The 14006-nt window shown below is 44.7% G+C and overlaps 1 protein-coding gene across 1 annotated transcript; it reads right to left on the bottom strand.

Annotated features, from left to right (window-relative positions):
- Positions 1 to 608: 608 nt before the first annotated feature.
- Positions 609 to 12056, bottom strand: RBX1 (ring-box 1). Its single transcript, XM_032787684.2, has 5 exons — positions 11897 to 12056; positions 9253 to 9331; positions 3956 to 4026; positions 2194 to 2279; positions 609 to 790 (listed from the first exon to the last, which is right to left on the bottom strand). The coding sequence occupies exons 1-5, from the start codon at positions 11972 to 11974 to the stop codon at positions 778 to 780; spliced, it is 327 nt and encodes a 108-aa protein (XP_032643575.1). The 5' UTR covers positions 11975 to 12056; the 3' UTR covers positions 609 to 777.
- Positions 12057 to 14006: the final 1950 nt, after the last annotated feature.

Raw genomic sequence — 14006 nt, forward strand, 5'->3', positions numbered from 1 at the left:
TGTGGGTTTGAAAACAATTTAGAATGTGAGCTACTTGAGGCAGGGACCTTATTTGCACCTTTTATTTGGAAGTATTTTATGACTAGCAACATTTGAGAACCTCCACCCAGCTCACCACCACCAAACTGAATGGATTCAAGGAACTGGGAATAGCTAACGAGGTTTTCTCCTTACAAGTCACCTGTTCTACTTGAGTTCCATATCAGAAGCAATGGAAAGTAATTTCCATCTGATGACAATAGGGCATTTGTATGAAATGAGTAAGTGATCTCACGGTCTGCCTTCTAGCAGAAAAGTGTCTATCTCAAAAATACCGTCAGCACAACTAACATCCCTCTGCTGGCTCAGAATTAAGGGCCAGGTCCTGCTCCAATTGACCTCTCATAGAATTTTGTAGGTGCAAAGATGTGGTTTTAAATTGCTTGGTGAGAAATCAGATACACTGACAAGGCAGGTTGTATGGGAAGTTCTGTCTTGTGGAACACAGGATGGTAGTCCCCAGAACTGTTACTAACACTAAATTGACTAATAAAAGCCCAGTTGACTTCCCTTTGAAGACGATCACACCCTGTTCACAATCATTCATGAATACAAGACAAAGTCAGATGGGATGTTCCAACAATATTTTATTTAAGAGTATATAATATGGCAGCATTAAGATTAAAGCAAAAACAAGACATATGTATAACTGATTTACATAATTCCTAAAACAGACCCGCTAACGAGAGGAGCCGATTATGTTGGTGACAGAATGGTAAACTTGGTGACCATCTTTCTTTAGTGCCCATACCTGAAAATACAAACATTTCTTATGTTACCATGCTTGTTATTTTTATATTGGATACCAATGTTGATTTTTTGGCACCAGCTTTACTCTCATGACAACATTTAATCCAATTAACATGCAACAGACAAACATATATTTCAACCTCTGCAGAAATAGCAAAAAGCAAAAGGTACCTATTCAACTTTTTCCTTAAATCTCCAGACATTAGTGATTAACTGGGGGAGACTAAATAGCTCATCATTTCATGGACTTGTGACCCTATCATCCTAATCCTCTGCCCAAACTCCACTTCTCAGGTCTGTCCTTGGTGTAGAGAGGCTGGAGCATGTCACTACCCCTTATACATTACTAGGTGTGTGTAAAATGGAAGCCAGTTCATGTCTCACACTGGTACCTAGGCATCCTAGTCACTAGCCAAACAGAACAGCTGCCCCATGGATCCAGCTTTCAATTATGGCTGCCTTAAGATGTTCAGATCCTGCACTTTGGTACTGAAGTTGTCACAGAAGCAGCCATTTACACAACTGAGTGCCAATCAATGCCCAAATATGGGACTGAGAAATTTTAACACTCCTGCTTTAGAAGTCAGGACTCAGTTTAAAGAGAATGCTCTTTTTAAAAAAATCAGTGTGAATCTATAGCTAGCAAAGTAAGTGGTTAATGGATAAAGGATTCAGTTAAACCAGGCACAGAGTGGGGCAGGTGCTAAGTAAGCTTCTTGTTACCATTTTCAGCGTACTTCATCTCAAACCAAATCTGTATCCCCACATAAATAGGTCATTGCCCCTCAATCCTAATCAGCAGCTTCTCTGGCTATTCTGATGATGGGTCTTTAGGCAAGGCTATTAGTCTGGCTCATTTACTTGGTGGTTCTGCACTGCAAGCAAACATCCACCAAGCCAAGACAGCTAAGTTAGTTTTCTTCATCTGTAACCTTAATAGGGTTTTAAAACAAAACTCAGCAATGCAAGATAAGAGTGACCTGATGCAATTTTTGGCATCTTGACAAACACAATACCCAGGTTTTGGAGCAATGGATTTAACCCAGGTTAGTTTCTGAACCCAAGTCACTCATGTGGGGCTCTGCTATCAGTGAATTTCACTTCTCTATGCTCTCTAGAGAAAATGTTGATGTAGAGCTCCAATTTATAACTCCTCTCACTTACACCAGGACTATCTGGACACCCTTCAGAGCCCATCAACTCTGTTAGCAAAGATCGCTGTACAGTGCCACAGAAAACTCTTCCCAATAGGAACAGAGTATGCTCCCAAACCCAGAAATGAGAAAGATACATGGGTACTCTATCAGCAAGATCTAACAGATATTAACAATGCCTGGCACTCATCATGAGAGCCAATGGATTTCCATAACATGTTCCATGTTGGGAAAGGCATAGGATACCTACTTTTGGAACTCCCATTCTCTGTTGTCCAGCGGACACACCTGGCGAGTCTTAAGCCAACGAGAGATACAGTGAAAGTGGAAAGCATGCTGAAAGGGAAGGTCCAAGTTACATAGTTTCATAAGACATTGTTCATGAATCTCTTAATACAGAGAAATTAAAGCAATGAAAGTGTCACTATAAAAAAAGGGTACACAGTGTTTGTAAACAAAGATGTGGGGACCTGACTGAGCTCACTGATAAATGGCAAGGAAGAGGATGGTTTTGATCTGTTTAGAAAAGGAAGGGAAATATCAATGAAGTACTAGCAGAGAGGCTGTTTCACAGTTGATGCCACGGCAAATGATTGATTTCTGACAAAGGAGGAGAGGATGGTTCAGAAGCTGTCAGTACTAGCAGAGCAGAGGCTGTTAGAGACATGTCTATGGAGCAAAGAAAGAGGAATTTCATAGTGGACAAATATATGAAGAACCAGAGGACGTCCTGAAGGGCAGGAATGATGAAGGTACAGGCTGAAGGAAGAATTCTGCAAGTACTCTGAACCAAATGAGGTTTAATACAAGTGACTTTGGGAGGCCAGAGAGAAAGCTCTATTACATATTTGCTGCAGACCCTGTCCTGCTTTCCCCATACAGCTCCTTAAAAATTAGCATCCCATTTGTCTGTATGATTAAAGGCTTATGTTGGAAATCCCAGTTCCAGTACTCAAGTTCCTCAACATGCTTAAAAGCCATCATTTGATCTCACCTCTGTAGACAGATATAGCTTTGTTTTTAGCCTTCTTGAGGCACTATCTTGTTGTAACATGGCTCCACCACATAGTAGTTTTTGTAATGTAGCCAAGTCCAAGTCTGGCAAGAGTCATTTCTTCATGCAATCCTTTAACTATTACCCTGGATACAGTGGCATGCCATGACACTTTTAGTCAGGCAAACAGTGCCACACCTCCAGGCAAAATGGCATCCTGCATGTGTTGTGACCCCACACGTGGTCACGCTGTGCGCAGGATGCCATTTTGTTCTACAAAAATGCATCCTTCATGCGTGTTTGGGGGCTGGCCAGAACTGTTCTGCAGGCAAAACCAGTCCTCAGGCATGCAATGCATGCTTGCATACATACACAGTATGCCCTTGCCAGGACATGAGGTGGTGGGGAAATGCTGATTTGCATGCTTGAATCTAGAGACATGGCTGGTACCCTGTCTGAAGGACAGTGATGCCTCAGCAAAATGGGAAAATCTGAAGTTAACTGGATCAAACAATTTGGGTCTCTCTTTTCAATACAGAAACAAACCCTTTGGTCAACAAAAACTGACCCTTCACATAGGCTTGCACATCAAGAGAAATCGATGTGTGGGCATCCAAGTAACACTTTGTTTTCTGATGGTGGGACAACTCCCAGCTATCAGCCTGTCCCTTGAATATTCAGAGATACTCACATCTCAGAATTAAATTTCTACAATATTGCCAAGCAATAAGGTACAGAGGCATCTCTATCCTTCACCTCTTCCTTTTCTGTATTCTCTTTTTCCCAACCTGTCTTGTACACATTCCCAACCCTCATTTTTCCATTTTCCTCTTCCCTTCTTCTAGTCATCTCTCAATGTTCCAGTAAGCATCCAGGGTTTTAAAATTCTTTCCTACTAAATAACTATGAGACTGTCTTAATGGATTAGCTGACTTTGTCTATTCTGATTTTGAGTAATAGAAAAGAGGGGACCTGATTTTTTTTCTAATAGCTGGTTAGCGAAAGCAGTTTGCCTTACATTGCAGACACCCCATGCGACTGTACACTCTTCAGAGGTAGCCGATGCCTGGTTAGCTTGACATTCTATACCTGTAGAAAAAGATTAAACACATTCAGAAGTGGGACCCTTTCTACTTCTAACATCAAACAGTCCTCTTTACTATAGTAAATGTGGAAAAATACCCAAGCTCGTTGTTTTGTTGGACTTATTACAAAGAAACAAAGTGTCGGAAATCACTGGGTTTAAGTAAGATTTTTTCCAAATGGGGGGGGAGGGACTAATCAGTCTTTATTAATGAAGACAGTCTTTTTCTGTCCACTTTCTTACATTTTTAGGGGGGTTGGGGGGGAAGACGACTGTGTAGGAGTACCTATATCATCTGCCAGTGAAATGTGTCTGCTTGCCAAATTGTAAAGATAAATATTTCTAATTTGGTCATATCAAAGTCTGTTTGACTTTTGAAGGGTTTTTATTTTTGTTAATTATTATTACTAGTTATTGTATCAAAATTGTGAGGAAAGATTTAGTTAAGAGGAAGATCTGCTATTCAAGATTCTCTATCTAGGACTGCCCTCTCCCCCTTGTTCAAGGTATTTGGTTTTTAACGATCAGTACTTCTGCAAACTTATTCACGTAGCACAGACCCTGGCCACATCTTTCATGAAAAGATGTGACTGTGGAAAGTCTTAGGTTCAAAATCTAGGCCATCTCATGAGAAATTCAGAAGAACCAAACACCTGGCTTCTTGTTGCTGACCTTTCAATCTTGACACCAATGGAACTGTGTCCAAATTCTTTAGTAGCTCAAGAAGGTGGAAGGCATTCAGGTAGCTGACGGAGCTTCTGTTACTCTGGAGAATGGCCCACTGGTTTGGAATTTGTTATTTCAATGCCCAGACTCAGTCTTACATAGTTTGGATTGGGAAGCAGGAAGACATCCTAGGACAGGAACAGAGACACCTGCAACAACTTTCCTTGGCCAATTCGGGGGGGCACATTCAAAAAATATTTTAATCAAAGTCACTCTTCCTAGGAGCAGAAGGGGGAACCACAGACTTTATTCGGTCATCTATGAGCCAGTGTCCATTCCTAGTAATCTTTGGCCAATCTTGGGGGTTGGGGACCATTCCAGATAGCCTGTTGATGCAGTGTCTCCATAAGATCTCCTTATGTTGGGGAATCTGACAGAATCCATCCTGAATTTTATCTTCTTAGTGGAACTGTTTAGTGTCTCAAGGTCTAAGATGGCTGAGATTCCACAAGATCTTTTTCTTACTATGGATACTGAATAGATCTCTGAACACCTTTCATCTCAAGAGACAAATCTCAATCACCCATAGTTATAGGAGGTGAGAAATTACCTTCAGGATGATTGTATGCCGATTTCTCCAGCCTGAAAAATGAAGTGAAGGTATATGGAAGAGCCTGACGCTCCACAGAGCATCTGAATTGCACAATCACTCATACATTTCTCCAAAATCAACTGGAACCTATGCTGTGAGAAGCAGGATTCTTGCCCTAACCCTATTTCTGCATGAAGGTAAGATGGCTCTAGTCATATTTACTGTTTGGTCTGTACTAGCTTCCCTCAGACATTCCAAAGGTAATACCTAGACCCAGAACATGAGTCATCCCTTCTCTGCTACCTTTGCTAGGGGAAGGATTAAAAGAACTTCTGCTCCTTCCTAGACTTTGAAAAGCAAGGAAAAAATGTTTTGGTATGTCCATAGTATTGGGTATAACCCATCAAGCTTCTCTCTCAACATATTCCACCTGATAATTCTGAGGCACAAAGGATTTACTTTGAATAGTTATCCATTTGTCCTGGACTTAAACCAAAGTTGGCACCTGCCCACTAAATTAGCTATCATAGTTTTGTGTGTCCCTCCCCAGCCCGAGTCCATAGTTCCATCGACACAAACACAGTATAAAGATTTATTTTATTTTGTTGTCATTTGTGGCAAACTCTTCCTTAGTGTTGGATAGGAGATATTTATCCTTGGTTTTAGCCTGTTTGTCTTGTTTTACTGGCTTGATCTTGATGGCCTCTTTCTTCCTCTTTGCCACTGCAAATATTTCTAGGGGAAAGAATCTATCCTGCCTCTCTGGCTTGGGGTTATGATCTTTTGCTCCTGAGGAGAAGTCAGAACTTGTGGAAGGTGATGAGGATCTAGAACACTTTTGCCATTTTGAGGTGATCATGGTCATCTACAAAGTTCTGTCTCAGCAGGTGCTCTGGCTCAGGTTAATCTGTAGGGATGTGTATGTTTTGAGCTCTGGTGGTTCGCATTATTCAGTATTAGAATTGGAGAAGAAGCATAGGGGAAAGCTTCCCTGAGTGTCCAGATCTTCCTCTTGAAAATAAGATGGACCAAAGAGGACATCAGATTCCTTGGCAAATAAAATTACTCACTTTAAAAAACAGAAGTAGGATTCTGGCGCTTTTTCCTTTAGAGGGAGACTGGTGTTGAAAGGAGTTTTGGACTTATTCCTGAAGAACTGTTGATCAGCAAGTATGGTCCATATTGCAGAGTCCCAAACACTTAAGAGGGCAGACCGCTTGAAGAGACACCTCTGGAGAAGCCCAAGCTGGTGTTGGTGGATGCAAAGGCCCTCAAACTAGCCATCCAGACTGAACTCCTTCCCTAATAGGGCAAGTCTTGGCAGGCTGGAGGCAATCACAGACATACTCTCGTTCTTTAGCTCCCAAGGCAGCATCCTTGGATCACCTCTTGACCTTCTGCTTCTCCACGTATTCAGCTCCACCATGACAGATAAGGAGTTAAAGGGAGAGAAGGCACTCCATGGGTGGCTTCATTCAGGGAATGAATCCGGAAAATTCTGCCCCCCCTCCCAAAAAGCAGGGGAGATATTTGCTGGCTGCTGCCCCAAGTTAAACTATAAAAGCAGAGATTATAGTAGATAACCTGGGAGTGCTTAACCATGTCTCTCTGCTAGTGGCAGAGAATCTGAAGTGAAGGCAGAAGGGGTGTGGCAGAGACCTGGAGTCTTGTGGACAAGCATGAGCTATTTGTAGTATTTGAAAATGCAGCCCAAATGTCTTCCACTAGGACAGTGGTCAGGATCCCACAGTTAACATGTATTTCAGCATTTCTCCATTAAGAGCCCTGCTTTTGTTTCCCACACTATTTTGGCAGCCTTCAGTATTTTAATATGGAAAGAGAAGTAACCTATGATTCAATTTGCTCCCTAATAGTTGCTGACAGAAAATAACGCATGGTTCTCCTTTATTTGCAGCTATATTAATGGGCCTCCAAATAAATACGTGTAAGGTGTGGCTACCCAGGAGACTTTTTTTTTTTTAAAAAAAAAAGAGTGGCTTCTTTCTGAGCAATAGTATTGTGAAAATACACACTACATGGTATTCTCTTTCCTCCCTGCAAAGTTGACTTCTAGAACTATTCATGACTTCAGCTACTGTACTATATCAGAAGTCAGACATAGAAGAAACAATCAAGTCAACTAATCACCTTACTGCTAGTGTAGATCTGTTTCCTACAAAGTTTTCTAAGGCTTCCCCAGTCCAGTTTTTTTAAATTTGGCACAGGAAGGGATTCCACTATGCTCTTTGGAAGACTATTCCAGTACTTCATAGATTTCTATTGGATTTTCTCAATACACCTCTACCTCGATATAACGCTGTTTTAGGTGAAACTGTGTTATATTGAACTTGCTTTGATTCACCGGAGTGTGCAGTCCCGCCCCCCAGAGCACTGCTTTACTGCATTATATCCAACTTCGTGTTCTATCGAGTGGTGTTATATCGAGGCAGCGATGTATTTAGCCTCATTCTTCTGCTCAATGTCATATCATCACTTCTAGTTCTAATCCTTTCTACCATATTTCCTTCCTCCATTAATGTTTACACCCTCCAAATATATTTGTAGACAGTTATGTTCCAGGCTTAGTTATCACATAGTCAAGCTATTCACAATTAGTTTTTAGTCTTCTCAAATTAATCCCTTCAAAGCCTTAATCATTGTCTCTCTTCTCTGGACTCAGTCCTGTTTGTATATATATTTGTGGTTATGAGATGGCCAAACCCAATACAGAATTGCAGGTGCAATGTCATCAGAGCTGCACAGAGAGAGGCTTCTTTAATAGCTCAATATAAGCAGCCCAAGACTGCACTAGTCTTTTTTGCTAGTATATTACATTGCAAATTTGTTATAGGAGGAAGCTGATAATACTGCATATCATTCATATTGCCTGACATTTCTTATTATATTTTCAGTTGCCTATAAACTTTGCCAAACTTTACTATTTAAGCTGAAGTTTTACATGGCAGGTGTCTACCTCGGCATGATTTCTCTCTCCTTGGGGGAAGGAGGGGGCTACTTTTTATATTACGAGATTAAAGATAATAAAGCAAGACCAGCCTCGGAAAATTGTTCTCATACATTCACCTAGAGTATGCCAAATATTTCTTTGTCCATCTATACGAAGGCAAGGATGGGCAGTTAAATTTTGTGCCTCTGGTACCACGCTCAATTTTGAGAATCTATTTTTGTACCCATTTTGTAATTCTTTGCAGAATTGATATCAGTGACTGATCTGTGTGTGCATGTACACTTCAAGTTTGAAATTTTCAGAAGTGTTTTGATGTTTATTTGTAAAATTACGCTTATTGTCCCAGATAAAGCAGAGCAGACATTTAAGGGTAATGTTTGTATTGTTCAAGTATTTATGATTGTTTGGTTTGTCTATTCTATAACAAAACAATCCATGTGCCTCTGGAGAGCCAACACACAATTCCAGATTATAATACCCAGCATGAGGTAGCTAATGTTATCTTCTGTGGAGTGATATCAGCTGAAGTTAGTGGTCTGATTGGACTCTTGGTGTGTCAGTAATTGTAGAAGTATTGTGTCACAATCTTCACTGGTTTAATGAAACAATCAATAGTCAATTTGGGTTTTCTAATTAGTTCAGTTTATGCATGATTCCTGCCCCCAAATAATCTCCTCTCCTTTGGCCCCTCATCGTCACTCCACCTCGCCATACTTCTTTCCAAATCCCTGCCCAGCCAACATTGGCTCCTGTGTAGCAGCGTGATACCAATTTAATTCCTCAATTTGTCCCTCTTTTAAAGTGGGGGAAAAGGGAAATGTGGTGGTGAAGAAGGTAAGAGATTGAATCCTGGCCTTTTATTACCAAAACACAGGCTTGCAATTTCGGACTCTGAAAAGAACCTCACTTTAAGAGGTGATTTTGGCTGTGAATCACATCTGTGAGGGAACTGCCATGTCTGAACAGCCATAGTGCCTGTAATTTCCCCCCACTCCATTTACTTACACAGATCCATGATATGGTTCCTGCAAATGGCACAGTTATCAACCACAATGTCCCAGGCCCAGAGAGCTACTGCATTCCACTACAAAGAGAAAGAACACCACATTTTCTGTTGTATTTACAGTATCTGTCAGATGATTCCTTGGCCCTCCTTCCCTGTTGCACTATTCCTGAGATCCCAGCTCTTCAGAGGACAGATGAGGAGATATCCTTGAAAACCCACTACCACCACTCTGGAACAGGTAGAGTTGCTTGGGAGTAATCAGACACTACTGAATCCACCCCACGACCCAAGCACTTCCTGCCAACCCAGGAAACAAGAGGAATTTATTATAGAAGAAATAGAAATATAAAACAGACTCTTAGTTAGGACAGAGGTTTATTTAACTGCATAAGCCAGTCACTCTTAAATAGAAGTCCCTTATTTTTACTAAAACAAATGCATCTGTTCATATTTCTGTTCAAGAGACTTGAATCGCATATTCAGGTGGGTCTTTTGCTCCCTGAGCCATATCCTTAGGACTGGTGGAATGGACGGAAAGCGTGCACCTTACTGGAAGTCCAATCCAGATGTCCTTCACAAAATAACCACTATCACTATTGGCAGTAGCCCTACCAATAAGTGACCACTGAGGAACAGAACCAATTAGTTTAAACAGTTTATATGCCACCCTGCACTGAAGTCCCTTATTTCAAACACAATGGGAGCTAGCACAAAGGACTGCAGGGCACATCTGAGGATCCAATATGAGTGTCTGAATACATGGTTCGGGGGTGGGGGGCGCTGAGAATCCTTCAAATCTCATCTTTTAAGAAGCGTCCCCCCCCCCAAAAAAAGGGACTCTGGCTTCCATGATCACAAAAGTCTACAAGAAGAGGGTCTGCTATGCATTTAAAGTGACAATATTTGAAAAAAAAAATCAACATAGGACTGGAACTCTTAGCCAAATGATACATAATTATAACAGAAAGTGCATCCCATCCCCTTCTCTGCCCTCCAAAAAGATTAAATTAGAAGACACTTCGTAATTACACAGGATACCAGAACTTGCTTGCCTGACATTGTGGGGAGCAACTCTAACTTATATTACTGCAATATAATCAATCTAGAGATTATTGTCTAACTCCCTTTCCAGTAAGTGACTGTTCACCGTATATATTTTCCTGTATATAAGCAAATCAAGTGATGTTTCCAGCACTTCCTCAGAGTCCATCCTACCAACAGGAATCACCATTAGGAAGTGTTTCCTGATACTTGTCCTAAATGTCTCCTTACTTGCTGATTATATCTCTTTGTACAACATACTTTCCTTCCCCTCTCAGTGTTTTCATGCTGCATAAACTGCAGGCCCAGATTTTTGACCACAGCTACCATTAAAATGTTTGTCTAAACTGAGAAATAACAATGTAAGCTTGTAAAAGCTTTCTAACTCAGGAGAGCTGATGTATCCAAGTCACAACTATTAAATTTAGAGACAAAAGTCAGGATTTTATTGCTTATTTTACATCCGTTAGGTCAGTAAAGCTAATATAGCTACAGGGGAAGGAAGATGATGATCCAATCAACTACGCTATAGTAAGAGAGTCTTCAGTTCTGGTGATGTTGTATCCATGCCCACTAGGCAAGGCTGGAGTAACCAACAGGCCTGTGACTGGGAGCTCTGACTGGAGTCATGAGATCTCTAGCATCATGTGTTGCCAGAGGAGGGCATGTAGGACCATCTTCACTCAGCATGAGCCAGTCTGACCCACAATCAAACTCTCACATACACTACTGGCATGGGGCAGCCACTATTGCTGTCACTCAGGTGGTCAAAGGAAGGTTATGAGAAGTCCTGATCACCCTTTTCACTTTTGCCTAGTAGATGTCTCCATGGGCAAACTTCTCACTGAGTTGACAGGAGAAGCCTCATCTCGCAGGGCCGGCTCCTGGGCTGCCAGCCCACCCCTGGCTCCCTGACCCTTCGTTTTGGGGTTTGAATGACAAGAGGAAAGGAGACAAGACGTCCTTCCTCCTGGATGAGCCCCAGCCAGCTTCGAGGCAGAGTCCGGGGGTGGACAAGAGCAGCCAAGGCCACTGACAAAGGAGCAGGAGCGCTGTCCGGGGACCCCTGCGGCACCCCTCAGACTAGATCAGCCAGTCAGCAGACCCACCCAGGCGAGGGCTCCCAGGTCCTGACATCACCAAATTCAGAGGCGGCAAGGCCCGTCACGGCTGGCTCCGTGTTGGGGCAGGGCCACACCAAAGACCCCAAGCAGCCGGCACGCAGCCGAGCCCCCCCCGGCCGCCCCGCAGCATCGCCGACAGAGATGGCTGAGCTGAAGCGTCGCCCCGCCCCATCCGTCCCCCTGTAAGAGAGCGGGCGCCTCCCCGACACAGTCCCGCCTCCCTGCACACCGCTGTCACCTGGCAACAACAGCGCGGCTCATTGGCTCCTCCATCCCCCACGTACAGCGATCCCGCCTCAGCCATTGGCCCCAAACTTAGCCGGAAACCCAGAGCCCCGCCCCCGCCCGAGTAGTGCGGAACCGGAGACCCGGCCCCTGAGAAGAACAAAACCCGCCCCCTCCTCGCCCCGGGGTGACGGGCCTGTTCGCCCCCCTCTCTCCCCGCAGCGGTTAGGGTGGTGTCCCCCCGAGACCGGACCTTCTTCACTTCGAAGCGCTTCTTGCTGGCGCTGCTGTTGCCGCCGCTCGGAGTGTCTACATCCATCGCCGCCGCCATTTTGAATACACGATTCCACGTCCCCTTAATGCGCGTGCGCGGGGCTGGGGACGAAGACTCGCGACAGCCTCCCTTTTCCCTTCTCTTCGCCCCTCCCCTCACACAAACAGGTGCGTACGGAAGGGGGGGGAAGAGGATCAGAGCGATGAAGCGTCACATGACATTAGTCTCTTAAAGGCGCAGGCCAGGGCGGAGGCCAGAGTCAGCCTCCCCGGCCCTCATGGCAGAATTGCGCAACCCAAAGGGGGGAAGGGCTGGGCCCGGCAGCTGCAGCATTTAAAGGGAGACGCGAGACTTCTCGAGCGGCGGAGTCCTGCTAGAGGGCTAGCCCCGCCCACCCGCCAGGCTGCGCGGCCCTGTCCGTGGGCGCGCAGCGCCTTGTCCGCAGCCTTGGTCTGAGGCCGCGAGGTGCGCGAAGCCCGGGCGCGCTGCAGGCCTCGCTCGCCCCAGTGTCTCAGGCTGGAAGCGGCGAAGGCTTAAGAGGGCAGGGCCCCGCGTGGCTGCCCCGCGCCGCTAGACTCGGGCTGGGCCGGCCGGTCCATGGCCCATGGCGGTGACCCCAGGGACCAACAGGAGCTTGCACTGGGGCAGCCACAAGCAGGACTTGGCCCGGTGCCTCCACCTACAGAAATTCAAACTAAGTGTCTCCTTCCAAACAAATGCAGCTTGACACGGGCTTTCCAGGTGCTAGTGGTCAGGGGAGCAGGGGACAACGCGGGGTGGCCAGCGCTCTGTGCTGCCACGCATGAAACTAGATGGAAAATGCGTTGGACAAGAATCAGGGTACGTCTACACTGCACGATTATTTCGAATTAGCTTAAACCGATATTACAAAACAGATCTAATAAAATCGGTTTAGCGCGTCCACAGTGGGATCCCGAAATTGATGTTTGGTCATGTCCAAGCTACATCGATTTCAGGAGCGGTGCACTGTGGGTAGCTGGTCCTCAGCTATCCATATTCCCACTTTCCGTGTGAGAGCACAGTGCCTGATGGGGCAGAAAACACTGCCCCGGGTTGTCTGGGTACAGCCTCACCCTCCTTTGTGAAGGCAGACAGAACCCTTGGCCTTTTCGCGGAGTCATTGAGCAAACGCCATAGCACAGCAATCTTCCCCTTTTTTTTTTCACGTGGTGTGGGGGAAATAAACTGAGGAGCTTTCCCTGAACCACGCCAGACACTTGTTGAACCTACAAGACATTGGAGCTCAGCCAAGAATGCAAATAATTTTCAGAGACTGCTGTGGACTGTGGATAGCGGAGTCCTCAGTACCCCTCCCTCCCTTCATGAGCGTCCATTTGAGTCTCTGGCTTCCCGTTACGCTTGTCACACAGCGCTGTTTATCTGGATTTTATTCAAAGCTTTGGCATTTCTGTTCTGTAACGGAGCTGCATACAACAGATTTGTCTCCCCACACGATCAGACCTAGTATCTCCCGTACGGTCTATGCTAGCTCTTTCGATTTCAAACTGCAATTGCCAGCCGGCTGATCAGAGCTCCACGCGGCAACAGGAAATGTAATTCAAAGTTCGGGGCTTTTCCTGTTTACCTGCCGCTGCATCCAGTTCAGATTGCTGCCAGAGCGTCAGTGCTGCACTCTGGATTGCCGCCCGGAGGCCAAAACGTCGATTTCCCTCCACATGAACCCTAATCCGATTATCACTATCGAATTTAGCGCTACTCCTCTCGTTTGGAGAGTCCGAATCGATTTAAGCGATTTTAACTCGATATTAATGACGACGTCGTGTGAACGGATACAGCGTTAAATCGGTATATCGGCCATTAAACCGATTTAAAGTCGCAGTGTAGACCTGGCCTCAGTTGCGATGCCTCCACCAGTTAGTGTTGACCTGCCCCAAGGCTCATTTTGTCCCTAACAAGCATTTGCAAAGCATTATCTTTCAACAGGAAAATCCCACAGCGGTGACCTGAGGCTCGTGCCTCCTGCTCCTGGGGCCAGGAAAACTGTTCAGTTCCTGTTCCCTTGCTAAGTGGGTGTTGGGAATGGTGTGGGAGGCAACATGTTTAAATC

The sequence above is a fragment of the Chelonoidis abingdonii genome, chromosome 1 (genome assembly GCF_003597395.2).
Source record: "Chelonoidis abingdonii isolate Lonesome George chromosome 1, CheloAbing_2.0, whole genome shotgun sequence".
In the NCBI taxonomy this organism is placed as follows: domain Eukaryota; kingdom Metazoa; phylum Chordata; order Testudines; family Testudinidae; genus Chelonoidis; species Chelonoidis abingdonii.

Bases quoted from the DNA above. Each gene is read 5' to 3' on its own strand.
- RBX1 (XM_032787684.2), bottom strand. From the start codon at position 11,974: ATGGCGGCGGCGATGGATGTAGACACTCCGAGCGGCGGCAACAGCAGC. The intron at 4,027-9,252 runs GTAAGTAAATGG...CTTTTTCTACAG, and splicing joins GAACCATATCATGGATCTGT to GTATAGAATGTCAAGCTAAC. The intron at 2,280-3,955 runs GTAAGGCAAACT...CTTCCCTTTCAG, and splicing joins TCGCATGGGGTGTCTGCAAT to CATGCTTTCCACTTTCACTG.